Here is a 17,627-nt window from a genome sequence, read left to right as displayed (position 1 = left end):
GCTGCACGCGAGCAGCGAAGCAAGAGCGTGACACGGCCGACAATGCTGCCTGACCCAATGAAGTGCAGTTGCCAGAGAGGCTTGTCGATAAAAGGGAAAATAGGAGAGAAAAGCTTGGCTCTTTTTTATTAATAAATCACGGGGTCACGTGATGCGAGAACCTGTAACTTTCATTGGCTCAGTCACGGAACTTTTCAAGGTTTCCTTATTTTCTTTTTTTGTTATTTTTAGACAAGCCCCCCACACCCTGATTGCTAGTCAGGAAAAGAAAACAAGGGTCGTTATACTTGAGCCTAAAACAACCTCGTCTCGCTTGGGGAGGTAATCAGACTCGATTTTTCTACGGTCCGGCGCTAGGGGCGGGTCGCGTGTCATTTGTTTCGGCTTTCTTGTTTTTTTTTCATTTGTCGGAACAAATGAGCTACGCAATCGTTCGAATATAACTAGCAATTTTATTCTTCTAATTAAATGTAGAGATGCGTAATTGTTGAATTATTGAGAACAATTGAAAGGGACGTCGTTGCCAGTTTGAAAGAATGCGGACGCTACAAGATCACGTCAAAGCTCTTGAAATGCCTTTAACGTTAACGACCTCGAACGCAGCGATTTCTTTCTTTTCAAATTCTAGCTCAACCGTCATCTCTTTCCACTTATCACTTGCAGAATGCCAAGGGTGTTGGCCGTCGTCCAAAACCAGTGGCGACTTTCGATAAGGGCATGCGAACATTGTTACAGAATTAAAATCAACGCGTTTAATAGCTGAAAACAATGTTTTGATCATTTACCCTGTATGTAAATCGTGTATTTCAAATAGGGTAAATGCTATACGTTCGAATCTAAAATATTCAAAATTTCTTTAATACTTTCTTCTTTGTAACGACCTAAGAGGATAGATCGGGCAGTACCGATTTTACCTCCAGTCGTCACTGCGTTCGTGTTGATTTTGTGCTGAATTAAAAGCGGAATGAGTTCTAGCATGTTCTTTTTGCGTTGATATCGGCACACGTTGTGCAGGGCGTTCCATCCGTCGTTGTTTTTGCAATTAACTGAGATTCCGCTATCGAGTAGCAGTTGAACAGTTTCAATTAAATTATCGTTCTGATAATATCGGCCGCACGCGAAATGGAGGGCGTTGCATCCGTTGTTCGTCCTGCTATTGATATCGATATTATAATCTAACAAGAGTTGAACGATGTCTATGACGTTGTCTTGCTTATAATATCGACAGATTAAATGGAGAGCGTTCCATCCTTCATTGTTGGCCCAATTAACGTCGATGCCTTCCTCGAGAAAGAGTTGCACTAAATCAATTAGATTGTCGTTGGGGTAATATCGGCACACATTTAAGAGGGCGTTCCATCCTTCGTTGTTTGTAAAACTTGCGAAAATGCCACTATCGAGAAGCAATAGAACGATTTCGATGAGATTATCGTTCGAATAATAGCGACACACGTTATGGAGAACGTTGCATCCGCTATTCGTTTTGCAATTGATTTCAATGTTTTTATCGAGAAGAAGTCGAATAATTTTGATGAGATTATCCCTCTTGTAATATCGACACACTAAATGCAATGAATTCCAACCTTCGCTGTTCTTGCAATTGACGTCGATCCCTCGTTTGAGGAACAATCGAACGATTTCGATTAAATTATCTCTTTCGTAATATCTGCACACTAAATAGAGAGCGTTCCATCCTTCGCTGTTCTTACAGTTGACGTCGATGCCGCGTTCCAGCAGCAATCGAATGATTTCGATTAAATTTTTCTTGTCGTAATAGCGACACAGGAAGTGAAGCGCATTGTTGCCGCCTTTCGTCTGATAATTAACGTCCACCTTTTGAGCCAGAAACAAGCGAATGATGCCAAGTAAATTATCCCTCTGATAATTTCGGCAAAAGAAAAGGAAAGCGTTCCATCCGTCCTCGAATTGACAGTTGACGTCGATTCCGCGTTCGAAAAACAATCGAACAATGTCAAACAGGTTCTCCTTCTCGTCGTATCGACACACTAAATGCAACGCGTTTAATCCGCCGTTGGTCTTGCAATTGACATCGACTCCGCGTGCGAGCAACAGCCGGGCTATTTCCAACAAGTTCTCCTTGGTGTAGTAGCGACACACGAGCAGAAGGGCGTTCCATCCGTCGTCCGTCTTGCAATTGATGAGATCCACTCCGCGTTCGAGAAACAGTCGGACCAAGTCGATTAGATTATCTTTGTCGTAGAAACGACACAAGGCGAGGAAATTCATGTGATTCCAATAGTCGGGTATATCGACGTCGGTTAACAGGCGAACAATGTCGATTAAATTGATTTTGGGGTAGTGTTGACATACGATGTCGATGGCGTTCCATCCGTAGCTCTTTTTTTGCTGTTGATGAACGATGATGGACGATTCGTTGTGCTGATCGTGCGCTGTGATGGCGAAGGCAAATTTATCGTCATTTTGTTTTGATTGAATTAATTTAGATATAATTGTTATCTCCTTTTCAATGCGTTTGACAATGTCTGGGTTTTCGTACCAACGCCATCTGTCGTTAACGTCCGTGTTTAGCGTTTGCGTCGCGATGAGATCGAGAACAGGTTCTGGGTACGTTAGGCAAGTAAACGCAAGTTCAAAGCCGAAATTAACGTTGCATTTCATCATGTGCTCTTGTAATATTTCGGTAGAAGGGAAAAATAAGACGTTGGGGGAAAGAGTGATGGCCATCTGTTCTTGATACTTCCTCATCGTACAGAGTTCTTTGAATTTTTCATCCAGCCAACCTTCGAGCCGTTTTGGATTGAAAGGAAATTGCTCATTATTGATACGCTGCACCAACTGCTTTAAATTGTCGATTTGCATCAAGCCACTACGTAAGTTTACAACCATTTCTTTCAATTCAGTTTTATGATTGTTGCGGAATGAAGTGAAATGTAAATGGAAATGGCGTAGCTTTTCGTGAAACGGGTTAAATTTTTTCGCTAGGGTGTCGTTGAGCAAGTAATCGAGTTTGGCTTGCACTTGGTCATAGTTATCTATCTGTTGAACGCATTCCAGAATGTCACTCTGAAGTGCATTTTCAGCGCCGTGCGTCGATGCCAATGGATAGAGCCAAGCGATGCAGGGCACACCGAGAGGAGCCTCTTTAGCAACTGAATTTGATAATAAACGTGTGAAATTTTTTGCGAATTGCTTGGCCTCGTCGTACGTGGTGAATGTCATCGAAATTAAGAAATCGCCTTGCAATCGACATTGTATGTTAGTTGATGTAATTGAGTCTCTAACACATTCTTCATCTCCGTTGAGAATTGCAATCAAGTTGTTGGCACAGGCTTTTAATAGGCTATTCGCTTCGTGCTCGTCTTCTGTTTCGTCTAGTCTTTTTGTCAAAGTAAAAGTAGCTTCGGCACCGTACTGTATTTTCGTGATGACGTGCGTTGCTGTAGAGTCTGTCGGTGCAACGTTGAGATAACGTATCTTGGCCTCGTTTAATTGGTCGCTAGTGAATTTCTGAGTAGCCGTGCAGTAGTGACATCTGACGTGAACGCTGGATTCGTGAAATTCATTTTTTTTCTTTTTCAGATGTTGCCAATGCTGTTCGGTGGGGTCCACCGAGATGCTGATTTGAAGCAAACCTTTCACGCCGAGATCGTCTAATTTTTCGCTTAATTTATCGGAGGGAATCAGGGAATAATTGAAGCCCTCGTTGCAGGTAGTTTGAAATGTTCCTATATCTTCGCTGCACACGGTGTCATCTGTAAAGTAAATCGATTAAATTCAGAAACATTAATTTTTTTAGGGGGGGGCGGGATTATATATAAATACTGCCTGGCACAGCGATGTCATTGCGATCGTCGTAAAGAGTTCCCAAAGTTAGCTTTCGTCCGAGTACAGGGATCTTCAAAATGTGTCCATTTAAACCATTCGACATTTTCGCGTATTGCCTGAGAAAGTGCACAACAAACAATCACATAGTCAGCATAAACACTGAGCCTCATCTTGAATCCACGTAAGCGGCACGACGAACACATACTTGACAACTTAGCAAAACGGGATGTTGACATGTTCAAGAATTTTGATTCCATTAATCGAGAAATGTTTGTTCATTGCCACTTACCAAAGTTGTGTCGGACGAACGCAACTATGTAGCACGCTGCACGCAGCGTCCACGTTAGTGGGAGCAATAGCAGATGTTACTATCGGATTCTAAAAATAAAATGCGGCTGCTTAATTGCGGAAGTTGGAATGCTACACGAAGAGAGAGAGAGGGAGAGAGAGAGAGAGAGAGAGAAAAAAAAGTTGTCTCACTGAAGGGGGTATCTTGATGCAATCATTCAACGAGGGGACAGGCCGTTAACGAAAAGAATGCCCGTTAGCTTCGTAGAGTCAACATAGTTTTGTTGTGTTGCAGTAACTGGAAGGTAAACAGACCAGCTATATTGTGTTTAGTTTTCTTTTAAACATTTTACAGGAAATATAAAAAAAAACTTGGTTTAACTGAATGGTAAAAAAATTTAAGTTTTTTGTGCTTCGTCTGCTGTAAATAACTTTTAATTTGTATTTTGTTGTGTAGATTTACGAAGTTAAACGGTTACCCATGGTGGTAACAGTCCTTTGACGTTCTTTTGTCCGGATATCAGCAGTTCGACAGTTGTAGAAGATTTCCTATGGATGCTAGAGGTATGTTGAGGATTGTGAAAAAGAAAATTTCGATACACAAGTGTAGAACTAATGCTTTGAAACATTTGCAGGAAAAGTTGCCGAAACCATTTTCTAGCCCCGCCATTTTGAGGAAAAGATGGCCGAACTCTTACCAACAACCAATAGAATTTGAGAAGAACAACAGGCTGGGTAAAGAGAAAGGAGTCGCTCATTTCAGTGGCCATTTTGTTTGAAAAGGTGCAGTAGCAACTCGCGTGCTCTGTGCACAGCACTGACATGCCTTTTCCCGGAATCCTGGAAATTGATTAGCGATCTATAGCTGACAAGTTATTCGACTATATCGTGGGGAAAATGCAGTCGTTCTGAATTGTAAGGTAACAAATCTAAACACTCTTTTTACTTGAGATAACTAGAAAAAGTGATTCTTGTTGTAGTATCCATCTGTACAAGAAGGAGAACATACTTCTATAAGTTAAAATAAGGTAAGAATGCTATGTGAATTTAAAAACTGTTATCTTAAAGATATTTTACTTAAGTGGAAACAAAGGGGAAAAGTATTTGAGAAAGGTATTGAATTAAACTATTGATCAGTGAGTGTCTTGTACTGCATGCATGTGCATCTCTGGCTGTCCATATCTCTCTTTTCTAGCTTTGCTTTAATTTTACGTATCGTAATCCTTTTTTGTGTTCATGTCTTTTCTGCTTAAAACTTTGTTTCATTCAAGATATGTAATGATTTGAAGGGTAGGTCGCTAAAATGAGATTACATTTTTTTAGGGTAAAGAACATTCTTGAAGAAGAAAGCACAAATATCTAAATCTAGCTCGAAAATGGCTGCCATTTGCTGTGAGGTGAAATGGGTCGTGTTGTCAATTCTTATAGGGAAATTCAAAAAGGTTTCCTGATGTACTGGCAAGAATCAGTGCCAAATTATGGTAATGAATATTTACAAACAGGTTAGTGTTAGACTTCCAAATCAGATTATGCTTATATTAACATTATGTCCCATTTTGAAGTTTTAACATGGAAGAGATGTGCAAGTGTTGCTGTGGCAGTGGGCAAATGGTTGGTGTTTAACAAATGGATGTGAAAGTTACACATACGCTACAAGGAAATTCAAGTAAAGGGTTTTTATGTTAGATTGCTATTCAGCCTCCCATTCTTTCTTTTTTTTATTTCTTTTTTAAGAATATTAGCTTCATTCATGTTGCAGACTTAACAGCCATGAAGATGACAGATCTCAAGTAAACCTGTTGGACTGAAGGTGGTTGGTGAAAAAAAAAGGTAACATATTGTGTTCCATTTTCATACCATCTTCTAAAAAGAAATTTTAAAAAAGCACATAAAAGTAAAGTGAGAAAGATAGCACAGCAGCTTGTGGAATTAATCCAATTTGTTACACTAGAAGTTCCATTCCACATTATCCGCTACTAAATTTTTCAGTAATTTCTAAGTATAAATTTCGTGGTATCTGGCCGGTGTGCAGGGAGTGTATGTAATTTGATGCACAATATTGAGGTAGGAAGACGAGTGTCGTTGTTGAAGAGACAGACGCAAAACACAACGGTGAACGACTGGTTTGGTTGTTAGATTTCAGCGCGAATGTTCTCCCGGCGTTGTACCGTGCTGCGTGGTGAGCTCATACCAGGTCTTGTATTTGGACCCTGCACGTACGTCTATTTTCTTTCAACGGCCGTCCTAGCAGATCTGTTGAAGCTTAACATAAGCGTCGTAGTCGCGAATGCAATGAGGAGCAGTTACTTACTATCGCGGTTCCATATTTCTATTAAATTTTTTGTTGAACTGCAGTTTCCGTTATAACGCTTTTCACTACAAAATTTCTTTTTCTAGAACATGTATGTCTTTATCGCCGTTGGACTTCGCCAACGTGTTCCGATTACTAATTGGACCCGATTGAACGGGTACGAATGGCTACACATTGGAAGAAAGTAAAAGGAAGTCAAAGGCAAACCACAGCATGCTGGGGAGTTTCTTTCCTTTACCCGAGTTCTTTGAAAGGACAGGATAATAGCTCTTCGAGTTGATGAATTCCGTGCACGTAATTCACGGCAATTCGAATTTAAGGAACATTCTTATCTATTAGTGGCGGAAACAACATAACCGACGCTCTTCTTACTTTGGTTGGACCTTATTCTTCCTTTCTCAACTTATTTGTCCCTCATTTTCTTTCCTATTCATTCATTTTTCCTCATTCAGTTTTTTTTCCTATATGTTGGTGACTTGCCCTATGATGGATCGTTTCTTGCCTGCAACCCGTCTTTCCGTGGTCTGTTTTCACTTAAGTGCTGCTCGCCATTTTAGGCTTTCTGGGAGGCAAGTATCTCTATAAAGCCGTCAATACGTTCTCACCCAGAATCCGCTGCTGGCCTGGCGGGGAACGGTTCTTGCTAGAAGGAAAGCTGCGGTGGTTGTTTGGAGAAGATCGGGTAGTTCAGGATTTCAGCACCAAGGGAACGTAATTTGACGTGTAAAAGTACAATATATTTAGTAAGACGTCGTTTTGAATGTTTTAACTTAAAATAACTTTCGAAGATGAGAGAAATGGAAAAAAAAATTAATGATCTATTGTTCGTAGATGGATTGAATGATTGTTCTGGGAATTCGCATCTGCTATACGTATACAATGACAACTCGGATCGTGCATTATAGTAGGTGGAATGGAACTGAGAGGTTGTTTAATAATGTTGGACAAAATGGAATTGTGACACAAAAACAGGAAAGGTACTAAGTTTTAATATTTTATTTTATGTATTGTTTTAAATGCGTCTGTTGTATTACTTCAAACAATTTGTTGGGAGTTTAACAGCTGTGAGGATGGGAGAGTCTCGGGGACTTGCTGTCATTGAAATGGTTTAAATTGCCGTGTGAATGTTCTCCGTGCACTCTGCACATCCGTCTTCTTTCGACGGCCGGCCCAGCAGACTATTGAAGACGCCTAACGTAAGCACCGTAACAGTGAATGTGATGAAAAGAGGTAGTGTACCAATCGTGCTTTAATGTCGTTATTAATTTCCATTTTTTTCTTATTTATTCGTAGCTGGTTCCAGACTTGCCGTTGCGATTGTTTTTTCGATTTTGATCGCCGATCAAATCATCACTGATTGATTTTGATTGGTGATTCGATTTTTTCAATATGATTTGATCGGCGATAAAATTTCAGCGATTGCTATCATTTTGGGGCGAAATCTAGTGGTGGAAATTTATACTAAACTGTCACCATTTCAAGTCAATGGCGACCAAAAAGGCGTCTGCTGCGAAAAAGGATAAACAGCATCCTCAGCAAAACTTTTTAGCAAAAATTTATATGAATCATAAGTTTTTACGTTTGGTGGCGCTGACTTCAATCGCAAAAATGATCGCTGTCGATCAACGAGTTTTTTGATCGCCGATCAAATCAAAATGTAAAGATTTGATCGGCGATCGTTTTTTTAATCGTGATCGATGATCGCGATCGCGGCAAGTCTGGCTGGGTCTAACTTATTGTTGGGTGAATTGGTTTCATTAGGGTTAAACTACCAAATACTACTTTTCCTATCAAATATTATACTATTACTAATTCGTAGGGTAGGTGTTAATTTACAATATTTCACTATGTGTGCAATGTACTTGTAAATATTTTACTTAAACCGATGGTTGTTGCGGAATTAACTACTGTGGAGATTTGAAAATTCCGGTTTGCTGTATCGAAGTTATGAGCGATGAAAAAGGTACATATTTATTTGAAAAATAATTGAATGTTTTCATGCCTCTTGTTGCTGTTTTGTCGGCCGAAGACTTAATCTTTTTCAAGCAGATGGTCATATTCCAACGATATTTAAAACAGGTATTTTTCTGTCTAATGGAGGGGACAATAATATTCATATAGTCGGACCAATTGTTAGGCGATTGGAGTTTCGTGGATTAATCATCAGCAATTAGGCTAGTGGAGGTATCAACGCATTACTTGCACTGTTCTCGGTAAGTGTTTCAGTTCGAACACATCGTCCATGACACTGACTAGCTGTATGTATCCGTTGAGTTGGCCAATGCGGAAGATGGGACGTGATGTTAATAGGATGTTTGAAGTGTTATGTTCTGTTGATGTGACACGTTGGATTTGGGACAGTGTCAGATGTACGTCATTCTTTTGAATAGATTATTTTCTTTTGCATAGGGGCTAATAACACGTCGATGGAGGCATTGACATGACCGTCGTCTTGATGGCAGTTGGTGTTTAAAAACGAACTTTGCTATTTGAAGAGTGAGATATTGTATAAACTAACCTATTGTTTTTTTTTTTTAGTATGTAGATTTGAAAGGCTGATATATGAATAGGAAAGTTATCGAGAATTAAGAAGGTAGAAGAAAAACGTTCGATTCCTTTGAACATATTAAACCAATTACGCTGAAAAGTTGAGGCCCTGTAATGCCAAAGCCGTCAAAAAAAATGAGAAGTTATTAAAATTTAAATAATTCATGTGAGAATTCTGTGCAATCAAAATTTGTAAAATGTTTGATAGTTTCATGGTTGTTTTCCAATCGCCATCCCGTGGCTGGCCGTTGGTTAGCAGCTTGAGTTGTTATTACTAATCCATTATTATCTTTCACGAAGCCACAGGTTTGTTGTGTTAATTTAGTATCACGAAATATTATTTTTTTGGATGAAATGGAATATTAACTAACGATTTTACTTTTAGGAATTGCTTTGGTTTGCAGAAAGGGAATTGAAATAAATTGGTTAGCAGGTTTAAAGCGTTGGTAACGTGGTAAGTAAGAAAACAAGTTGTAACAAATTGAAAGCAGTAAATTGGTAATAACGGGGTAAGTAAGGAAACATCGTGTAGAATGGTAAACTCCGTTTCCACAATTAATATTTTTCCGGGTGTTTTGCAAGCGTAGTTGGTTGACAGTTAATTGCGAAAAATGTGGATATTATTGCTTTTGGCTGTCAGGCAATATGACGTTAGGGGTTTAGGGTTTTCAATAATTGTCATGAGAAATTAAAAGCAGCTTACAATACTGAAGTTCGTCAAAGATAGTAATAGTTTGATAAGAGATTTTAAAACGTGTAACAAATTGGGGAAAAACGATACGATCATGAATTAATTAACAAATGACCGAAATTTTTAAAAATGGTGAAGTATGTTCAGCGTGTGATGCATTCAAATCCATATGAATAAGCATTGTAAGAAAAATTATTGTCGAAGTATGTAATCCTGCTAAGTGGTCCGCGTCATCATTACATTCAAAATGTTGGAGAAAAGAAATATTGATGGGGATATTTTCAAATCTTTAAATGAAACAATCTTCGATGTAATTTAAAATGTTAAAAAAAAGCACCTGATGTAAGGAAATCTGAGTTAACAGAAGTAAAAACTAATTGACATTAATAAGAACAAGAAGGAAGAATTTTTGAAATACATTTATAGTTAACAAAGTACGTAATACTATTTTTCAACTCTGTAAGAAACTATTTACTTGGTAAAATATCTAATACAATTTGATATCAATGTCGAAGGCAAGTTTCGGTGATCTGTTTTCTACGTGAGAAAATAAAATATGAAGAGTGGAAAAATCAAGATTTATAAATCCTAACAGGGGGAAAGAAAAGATTTCGAGGACTTTGAAAATTTAAATGATTGTAGTGAATCCAGAAAAATGTTTTTTTAATGTCCGTGAAATCCATCCACCTCAATCATGTGGAAGAATATTAATGTTATGTGTCGTTGGCTAAATGGTAAAGCATCTGATTCAGAAGCCAAAGGTTAGAGGTTCAAACCTTGCAAATCCTTAACATTACAATTCTTGTACCAACGTTTGTTTATTCCATCTGAGTGACATTTACTGATACCAGCAAAGGTTAAACGAAAGTGAACAAAATCAATTGCCGCAAACACACTCAGGAAGAAGTATAATTATTCAAAAAATTTCCAAGTCCCAGAAGTTGATCTCCAAATGACGTGGACTGGTAGAACATTTTAAACAATATTCATGGCTGAGTGGTAGAGCATTGGATTAGTAATCGGAAGGCATTGGGATCGACTCCCAGTCGACTGAATTGAAAGATGAACAAGCCTTACATTTATTGCTGGGCCATTAAACAAAATTATTACAAGTGTTTATATGTTCCCCTGAATGACAATGAAAAGTAGAAACAAAACATACGTGGCTCATAGCTCAATGGTTGAGCATCGGCACAGTATGCCGATAGATGAAGGTTCGATTCCCCTATGAGCAGATATTCGATTAATAACATAAGCGCATTTAATAGGAAATATTAACCTTACATTGGTCGTAAGGACCACCAGGGCTAAACGTGAGATAATGGTACCAATAATCAACATGCTTACGGAAACTGCGTATGTCAAAATTTAAATTGCGCGTAATAACAAAACGGATTCACGTGAACGAAATTAAATTTATACATTTATTGTGTTAACCTATGCCGACCATTCATAAAATAACTAATAAATCAATTTATATGTTTGTGTATTTCAGGCTTTCTGAGGAATCGAACCGCATACTATTAACACGCCAAACCAGCGGCGTTCCGCTCACCCATGACGGTCCTTACTAACAATGATTTAAATTGAATTCGTATCTACGTACACACAGCAGACAAGGTTATTTAGTACTATCTACTTATAAAGAAATGTCAATGGTAGCTTAATGGTATAGTGTCGGAGTAGCATCACAATAGTCTTGGGTTCAAACCCCTAATCAGCTATCAGCTACATACTCATAAATAAATACAAACATAAAATAAATGTTAAAATCTTTTATTTTCCCTCCTTCCACCCACTATTCCACCACTTTACATAACAATACAATGTACAACATACATACAATACACAATACAACTAACAGGTTGGCTGCCACGCCCCTAAAACTACAGTAGCTACATCGCCATCTGAAGGATGGCGACCAAAGGGGACACAATGGTCCGGGCTGACACGATGTTGGAAACCATTAGGGGAATGCACACCCCCTGGCAACCAAGCATCGCATCCACAAAGGGAGGCCCTATGGTGCATTGCCTGTGCGCCTTACGGCGAATCTTGGGCAGTGGCGACTGCTCCACCCCACGGCACATAGACCATGGAGTAGAGCAGCGCGGCCCGTCCCTATCGAGCTAAAAAAAAAAGGGGAGAAAAAAGGGGCGTGGCAGCCAACCTGTTAATTAGCACACTATACATTACACAAAATAACAACGATACCACGAAGACGACGAGGCAAAGACGAGGCGACCACTAGGCGGCGACGGGATGACGGGCGAGGCGATGACGGGGCGACGGCGAAACGATGACGGGACGACGGGCGAAGCCATGACGGGTTGACGGGCGAAGCCATGACGGGTTGACGGGCGAAGCGATGACGAGACGACGGACGAAGCGATGACGAGACGACGGGCGAAGCGATGACGGGACGACAGGCGAAGCGATGACGGGGAGACGGCAAAACGATTACGGGCGAGGTGAAGAAGGGCTTTTTTTTACTTAGGCTTGCTGTCCGTAGACTGGGGAGTTTTCAGGGCCAGCAATGTACCGGATGATGACGCAGGCTTGGTAGTCCTATAATAAGATATTAAGTTTTAAAAAAGTAATACTAAAGAAAAAAGAAACTTAAAATACTGAGGCATGAGGGTGTTGAGGTTCATGTCAAAGTCTGGTGACTGGCAAGGTAGAAATAGTGAAAAGACTGCTGAACTTGTGGTTTTCAATCGTTTTCAACACAGTTGTGAGGAAGATGCTGCACTTCCCATCACATTCAAACTTACATACAATGATGAGCTTGCGAAGAATGATCTTTTTTGGCCAGCATTCTTTGCAATTTTAGTTGCGGGCTAAAAATAAAAGCTGAGCCTTGACAATTTTAAAACTGAATGCCTAAATGTGAGTCTAATACCTCACTCTTCAACTCAAAATCACACTACTTGAAAGGCTCAGTCGAAATGACAAGAAGGTGGCATGCCAGCATCCTTTGCAATATTGGTTTAACGACCTACTTCTCAACAGCAGAATAATGGCAATGGGATTCTTATTGTAAAATATATATATCCAGTACCTCTGAACGAGCATGGGAAAAGTATGATGGATAGTTGATGATAAAGTTACGTAGTAAGTATGATGATAGTTCACCACACAATTATCTGTTACACAAAAAATAATCCATTGATGAGCTTCACTTGATCAACACAAAAAAGGAAAACACTTAATTGGAAATAGCACACCATTTGATTTGATTGAACTTCTACGAGCACAAAATAGTTTGATTTATGGCAATCCGTTTTACCCAAAATAAAAAATATTGCCCTTTTTTCTGTTTTACTACTACCGCCATCTACCAGTCCCTTCCTGCATCACGAATCTGAGGGTTGTTTTCTCGTGGGACTCGAGATAGTTTTTGAATAAAACGCAAAAAACGGTAGAAGTTGGGTTCTAAAAAATAAGCCCGACTAAAAAAATAAGCCCGATTTTATCTTTAAATGACGATTATTTCAAAAACGGCTTATTTCACAGAAAAACAAATGGCTTCTTCTGAATCAGCGTTAAAATTGGGTTATACTGTGGGATTTTCATCGCATTCCGAGATTTCGATTTTTTCCGATTTCGACAAAAGTGGGAAGTCTTATAGCCTTCTCACACATGACATGACATGACAGATCAGTTTTGCCACACAAATACATGATTCGAACTCGCAATTCAACGGCGGTGCCGAAAATTCAATTTGGGTTTACCTGGAAGTTATAGTTTTAGAGTTATCCAAATTCGAAGTGGTTGTTATAACACAATCCTTTGGGTAGAGGTAAAAACCACAATGAAAAAACCAAAACAAAACACTGTTGAGATGATGGAACCTCAAATACACCTTCCTAACGCAACAAATACATGTTGAACAATAAACATCACGAGAAAAAGGCACAAAATTTGTTCGATTTTTGACACTAGGGCTGATGGACTTGCATCGCCATCTAGAGAAAATTTAATTTCGTCAGATCTTCAAATAAGCCACACTACACCTCTTTTTATTTATTAATGTTTTACAAACCAGATATTGCCACACAAACACGATGTAAACTCGCAATTTAACGATGATGTCGATAATTCAGTTTGTTTTCACTTTAAAATATAGTTAAGGAGTTATCCAAATTCAAAGTCATTGTTGTAAAACGACTACGATTTATTTTAAAACATCTTAATGCGCGGGAAAATCAATTTGATTAACAAAGAGCAAACCAAAATGAAGGAAAAAAAAATAAAACTTCAATTGAGGACTAAGCTAACAATGATGCACAGAAGCCATATTTATGAGACAGATGCTTGAGAGATAGTGATTTTTGCTGGAACTGTTCCAAAAAAAAATTCACGTAATCATCCACCACACTCAGAAAAGTATGCAGTGCGTGTAGTTAAATTTTTCATGACCAATTGGTATTAGGTAAAGAGTCCAGACCAAAAGGTGAAATTTATTTTAAAATCTTCATCAGTTCAGGCCGGATTATTTTGCCCAAATCATTTCTTGGAATTTTCTCAATGAAGCGGAGCCCACCACGTAATTTTTCTTCATCCATAACTTTATCTAGAAGAACACCAGAAATAAAGCAACCTAATAGCCAAGGTAACGGTGAAACCCACCGTTTACATAAGCCATCAATTCATCAGCCGAAACTTCTTTCTTTGCAGATAAGACGACGAAAGCCAATGGCCGTTCCCCATCCTCGTCGTGACGTAAACCCACGACTGCTGCATCTTCGACAGCAGGATGACTTACTATTTGACTTTCAATGTTGCTTGGTAATACCTGTTATTGGTCAAAGCAAATGTTTACTTTTAATCAATTAAAATTAAATAGTGGATTATCTTTTTTACGTTGATATTGCGAAATTTTATCAGTTCCTTGTAGCGTCCAACAATAAAAACTTGTTCATTATCATCGTAGTATCCTTTATCCCCTGTATAAGCCCATCCTTCTCTAAGGAAATTGGCAGTTTCCTACAAAGGTCAAACATTACATCAATACTAGCAGAAAAATAAATCTTTATTATGATGTCATACTTCTGGCTTGTTGAGATACCCTGTGAGCATAAATGGAGTTTGCACACAGATTTCTCCTACTTGATTTGGGCCAAGTTTATCACCAGTATCTGGATTAATCACCTAATATATTGCAGAAATAATAAATGCTTAGCCATTGGTTTACAATGGCAATACATACATTGGCAAATCAAATACCTTTAGTTTGCAAAACATGTGTACTGTCCCTGCTGAGCCAAAAACATGCCCTTCAATTTTCAAAATTGGTACAGCTACAATAAAAACTAATTATTTAAAAAATTACTTCTACTTTTAACTTACTCTTGGTGGCTATAGATTTGTCCAGTGCAGCCATAGTTGGTAGGCGCTGACGACATACAACTCCAACTTCACTCATGGCATACACCTGCATTGTAAATTATATAAAAATAATGTTAATCTTGATAATTTACATTGGCTAGAGAGTTTACAGAATCCTTTACGTTATTGATTACGAGCAAATTTGGAAGCTTGTCGAAAATCTCGCGTTCATATTTGGGGTTTAACAAGGATCCTACTACGGAGACGATCTTGACGCTTGACAGATCATATTGCTTCAAATGGGGGTACTTGCAAACCCAGGCAATATGATTTGGAAACATGCTGACTGCTGGAGGCTTTCATTGAATAACAAACAATAACAATCTTTTAATGGAACATTGACAAAATAATGATAAATACCTTAATAGAATCAATGGCTGACAGCAAAGTCTCTTCACTAAAAGTTGACATGCCGTACAGTTCTAAGTGGCATATTGTTGATCCCAAGGCTGTGCACAATCCACCAGTGTTGTTCATGTTATTGACAAAAACCATTTTGGTTTTACTTGCTATCCTGGGAGTACTTCATTATAAAAAAAACACATTAGCTAAAGTTTTTTTTGTTGAATGGAATTTCATGTTTCACTTGTAAGGTAAATGCCATCCAACCACCGTTCGGTGCGAGAGCATAACGCATTTCGCTGTCCCTGTTGTGCCACTCGTATAAGCCAACCACGCCGTCGAATTAATGTCAACATCGTCCAGATTTTCCGGGCATTCTGTTAACACGGCAATTCATAGTTGACAAATTACAAAAAAAAAAAAAAATACATTGAATTTTAGCTGAAGTTAAAAAGATGTCAAGTTATTTTAAGTACATAAATGAAACTTTACCGTTTCCAGCATCTTTCAATAACTCATGAAACTGAGTACAGCCAGTCACTGCTTCATCTCCAACTACAAACACTTCTTTTACGAAATCTAGCCGCTTAGCAACTTCGACGATTCGACAAGCTCGTGCATAATCTGTGAAAATAAATTTGCTACCGATTTCCTTAATGCGAGCCTCGATGACATCTATCCATGGTAAAAAGATGTAGAGGAGCAACCAATGGCAACTTTCAATATCAATATCCGCATTTACCTCGAGGCAAGTTGACACTGAGACAGGCCTGGTTGCCTCCAGCACGCCATACAGCCATCGACATGAGTGGAAGTTCAATATCATTGCGACCGGTAACAACTACATTGTCACCAGTTTTTAGGCCTCTTTTTCGTAATGCTGAAGCCACTGACCTGAGACTGCTCATCAGTTGACTGTACGTCATTGATTTACCTGTTGAAACATCGGTCTGAAAGATAGTAAAATAACGTTAATTTTCATTAACGTAAAGTAAGTTCCATGAAGCCTTACGAGCCATTTCCCATCTCCATAATTAGCAATATTCTTCTGAATCACGGATTCGAGATAGGTACCCAATGGTACATTCGGGTGCTGGAGGTTGGCGTCGCTAAGTGTTCCCTCACCTATGAGTTCCCCGTTGATAATTGTCATTTTCAATCTAGTAAGGTAGGTGTTATTCAAAAAAGAGAAACATTTACTTTTAGCCGAATAAACATGTGCAATTTTTTTGGTAATAAAGAAGCAAATAATTTAGAATATGCCTACCGCGTCACTCTTACCGATCACAGGTGTAACTGCTGTACTTGACCACAACGTTTTGTTGTAATAAATAACGTAGCACGATGTATTTATACAAAAATTATTCATACAGATGAAGCGGGAGACACGGTCATTCTGTCCACGAAACAGGTCTTATCCTCTTTTTTCGGTACTGGGTTGGAACAAGGTCTCGTTCTTTATTAGGTACGTAACCTACATAGAAGATGATTGATCGGTAAATATTCACCTTTGAATTACTTCATCCATCATCTAATTATTTCTACTTTCAAATTGGAATGATGGATATTTCAAACCATTGTGTTACAAATGAATTGGCGTTATTTGTTTACAAGGAAAATATGACAAGGATCCTCCGACCCATCTTCTACAAAATGTGTTTGGCGTACTAGAAGAGCTTTTTTTTTTGCGTAACCGTTAGTTATGATTCGTATCTCGTTTGCATTCGTCTTGTCAAAAAGATCAAAATTTTAGGTGTCCAAATGATATATACCCTTAAAATTACCTCATTTTTTGGATGTAAGGCGACCCAATAATTCTAAGATTGTAAAATTTAACGTAGTTCTTTTTTTTTTGTCCTACCTTTAAACGCAGGATTTCCCCTTGATGGCGCGAATAGGATCACTATATACTTATTAGGATTAGGAGGTTAATGGAGCAAGTTAATGAAGACTGTGGATTTCCAGAGAAAGGTAGAGCTAATATGACCATACCTAAAGGAATTAACTGACTCTTAGTTGATGTTGCTTTTTTTTGAAATTTTCGAACAAAAGCAACATACAACTTTCACTTTATTATGTTAAGAAGCAGAAACCCACAGCTTACTTACACAGATAGCTTCTGGCGGAACTATTCTGTGACGCACACATGGCTGACCAAGTTTGGCCGGCCTATGGCCATGGGCCACGTAGATCGCATGCTATCCGTATTCGACGCTGTCAAATTTTTAAGTTTTAACGATCTCGTACGTA

The 17,627-nt window shown here is 38.7% G+C and overlaps 2 protein-coding genes across 2 annotated transcripts; both read right to left on the bottom strand.

Annotated features, from left to right (window-relative positions):
- Positions 1–553: 553 nt before the first annotated feature.
- LOC130699576 (uncharacterized) lies at positions 554–3,943 on the bottom strand. The gene is made up of 3 exons (XM_057521826.2): positions 3,805–3,943; positions 829–3,734; positions 554–703 (listed from the first exon to the last, which is right to left on the bottom strand). The coding sequence occupies exons 1-3, from the start codon at positions 3,908–3,910 to the stop codon at positions 554–556; spliced, it is 3,162 nt and encodes a 1,053-aa protein (XP_057377809.1). The 5' UTR covers positions 3,911–3,943.
- Positions 3,944–13,844: 9,901 nt separating this feature from the next.
- Positions 13,845–17,467, bottom strand: LOC130699600 (uncharacterized). Its single transcript, XM_057521844.2, has 14 exons — positions 17,239–17,467; positions 16,659–16,851; positions 16,390–16,537; positions 16,120–16,327; positions 15,870–16,052; positions 15,622–15,754; positions 15,396–15,558; positions 15,158–15,331; positions 14,997–15,081; positions 14,874–14,923; positions 14,697–14,798; positions 14,511–14,633; positions 14,277–14,442; positions 13,845–14,220 (listed from the first exon to the last, which is right to left on the bottom strand). Exons 3-14 carry the CDS (start codon positions 16,528–16,530, stop codon positions 14,108–14,110), a joined length of 1,641 nt encoding a protein of 546 aa, XP_057377827.1. The 5' UTR covers positions 16,531–16,537; positions 16,659–16,851; positions 17,239–17,467; the 3' UTR covers positions 13,845–14,107.
- Between the last annotated feature and the right edge of the window lie 160 nt (positions 17,468–17,627).

This window comes from Daphnia carinata, chromosome 2 (assembly GCF_022539665.2).
Source record: "Daphnia carinata strain CSIRO-1 chromosome 2, CSIRO_AGI_Dcar_HiC_V3, whole genome shotgun sequence".
Classification (NCBI taxonomy): Eukaryota; Metazoa; Arthropoda; class Branchiopoda; order Diplostraca; family Daphniidae; genus Daphnia; species Daphnia carinata.
This window is presented reverse-complemented; position numbering and strand designations above follow the sequence as displayed.

Coding starts and splice junctions, on each gene's coding strand:
- LOC130699576 (XM_057521826.2), bottom strand. CDS start 3,910: ATGTCGAATGGTTTAAATGGACACATTTTGAAGATCCCTGTACTCGGA. Junction 3,735..3,804: donor TGACATCGCTGTGCCAGGCA/GTATTTATATAT, acceptor TTTACTTTACAG/ATGACACCGTGTGCAGCGAA. Junction 704..828: donor TGAATATTTTAGATTCGAAC/GTATAGCATTTA, acceptor CCTTATCGAAAG/TCGCCACTGGTTTTGGACGA.
- LOC130699600 (XM_057521844.2), bottom strand. CDS start 16,530: ATGACAATTATCAACGGGGAACTCATAGGTGAGGGAACACTTAGCGAC. Junction 14,924..14,996: donor CAAATCTATAGCCACCAAGA/GTAAGTTAAAAG, acceptor TGAAAATTGAAG/GGCATGTTTTTGGCTCAGCA. Junction 14,799..14,873: donor ACATGTTTTGCAAACTAAAG/GTATTTGATTTG, acceptor GCAATATATTAG/GTGATTAATCCAGATACTGG.